The sequence below is a fragment of the Aplysia californica genome, unplaced genomic scaffold (assembly GCF_000002075.1).
Source record: "Aplysia californica isolate F4 #8 unplaced genomic scaffold, AplCal3.0 scaffold00412, whole genome shotgun sequence".
Lineage (NCBI taxonomy): Eukaryota > Metazoa > Mollusca > Gastropoda > Aplysiida > Aplysiidae > Aplysia > Aplysia californica.
Window position 1 is genome coordinate 562256 of NW_004797682.1, and position 1982 is coordinate 564237.

A 1982-nucleotide genomic window follows, 5' to 3' on the forward strand; every position below is an offset into this window, starting at 1 on the left:
TACACGCACACATACACACAACCACACACACAACCACACACACACACACAAACACACACACACACACACACACACGTACACACCCTCCCCCCCCACACACACACACGCAAACACTTGCACACACGCACACAAGGCGTCTCCTTGAATTTTACAAAGTTGACAGAAGAAATCTTCCTTCCCATCTCTTGTCCACCACTTTGGTACTTCAGAATTACAAAGTTATATTCAACATTTTAGGCTGTTTTGAGTTACTAAGACCATGAAGTCGGAAACCAAAATCAATGTTCTATCTACTCTATCAAAATCGTAAAATTAGATCTATACGGAGTCGTTATCAAGGTATTAAAAGAATTTCACTTTCAAAAGCTTGACATGATGTGAAACTCAACATTTTTTAAAAACATCAAATGTCTCAAAAACTAGGTAGCTTGCTGTGCAGATAGAAGTTTTGTAAATCTGAGGAAGGGATGTCTTACCTGTGCAGGTGCGAGGATCATATCTTGGAGCCACACGCCCACTGATCTCTTGTACAACTCCCAGAACTGGAACGACTTGACCGTCAAGCCTGGGGTCCTCTCCAGCCATTTCTGAAACAGGAAAAAGTCGTAAGAACAATGTTCTATTTTCTTTAGTAATCGTTTTACGGCACTTGCAACGCTACTAGGTCATACAAGTGGCCCGAAGATCAGAGGTGTCGCAAAAGTGTTTTTTGTTTGTTTTAGTTTTAGTAAGTGTTTTACGGCACTCGCAACTGCTTAAGGTCATATGAGCGCCAGATGATTAGAGGTGTTACAAGAGAGTAACAAACATAAAAAAGGATGGGAGATAAGGACGATAGACGTTTGATAGGAAAGAAAAAGCAAACCACACCTGAGCACCCGCCAACTACCCACGTTGGTGTTATAAACAGAGAACCAAAATTCCAAATGGAAAGCAAACGACCTTGACCTACCTCGACCAGCTGGAAAAGAGAGGGCTCGTTGATGGAGGCTTGCAGTTCCTTGACCTTGTCGGCATCTGAGAAAACTTTGGCGTAATGTTCCTGGTTGTACTTGACACGGGACGACTGGACGGAGACAAGACGGATTTTTATACGCCTTTTTTTTTGGGGGGGGGGAGGTTTAGCTCAAGTAAGAGGTTTACGGCGCTCGCAACACAATAAGGTCATATAAGTGCCAGAAGATTAGAGGTGCTACACTCGATAAAAACCACTTAACTGCTACACCACAGATGTTTCTCAGCTTCTATCTAACTTCCCCACTCCCTTCCCCACCCTCACTTCCGTCCCCCATTTTCAACCCGAAACAAAAAGAAAGTAAAGATAAAACAAAACTAAAGACTAGACAGACATCAAGCTTTATCTGTCAAATATCCAAACATATTTTGACACAAGGGTGACCCCACTATCATCATGCTACGAAACAAAAACCCAGATTACGAAAACAAAAAAGGGGGGTGGGGGCGGGGAGGGAAACAGATGTACATCTATGAAAAAGAATTCAACGCCACTGATAATGTTTTTGGTATTTAATTTGTTAACGTTCTTTTTGACCTTTCTGCCAAAGTCTTTTACTGTATTTTCAGCACTTGTGACATACAATGTAATTAGGTCATATAGGTGGCAAAGGTTAAAGGTGATTTTTTTGGGTTTTAGTAGAGGTTTTACGGCGCTTTCAACTGCATAAGGTCATATGAGCGCCAAGGGGTGGATCTCAACAGAGAAGTCCTTACAGGTAATCAGACTTACTCTGCTCACGTCTCTAGCTTCAACAGCACAAAGGCTGCTTCGACTATCAAGGCACCGCGGAAATAGCAGGTCACAAGAGTGTGACAAACATACAAAAAAAGTAGAGGAAAATGATGATAGTAAGGATTAGGAAAGAAAAGACTACAGCTCCCTGTTGTAGTTCAACCACAATTGCAAGCATGACATTGATGAATCAGCCCATTTACAAATCTACTCTGCAGTAGAACGAGAAATG

At 42.0% G+C, this 1982-nt stretch overlaps 1 protein-coding gene across 1 annotated transcript in view; it reads right to left on the reverse strand.

Moving 5' to 3' along the window:
* Nucleotides 1–1982, reverse strand: part of LOC101846671 (tryptophan 2,3-dioxygenase) — a 14190-nt gene that overhangs the window by 4682 nt on the left and 7526 nt on the right. The window contains exons 4-5 of the mRNA XM_035971292.1: nt 953–1108; nt 433–587 (exon numbers count right to left, since the gene is read on the reverse strand). Of these exons, the coding sequence (XP_035827185.1) occupies nt 433–587; nt 953–1108 (311 nt within the window). The remainder of the gene's footprint in view (nt 1–432; nt 588–952; nt 1109–1982) is intronic.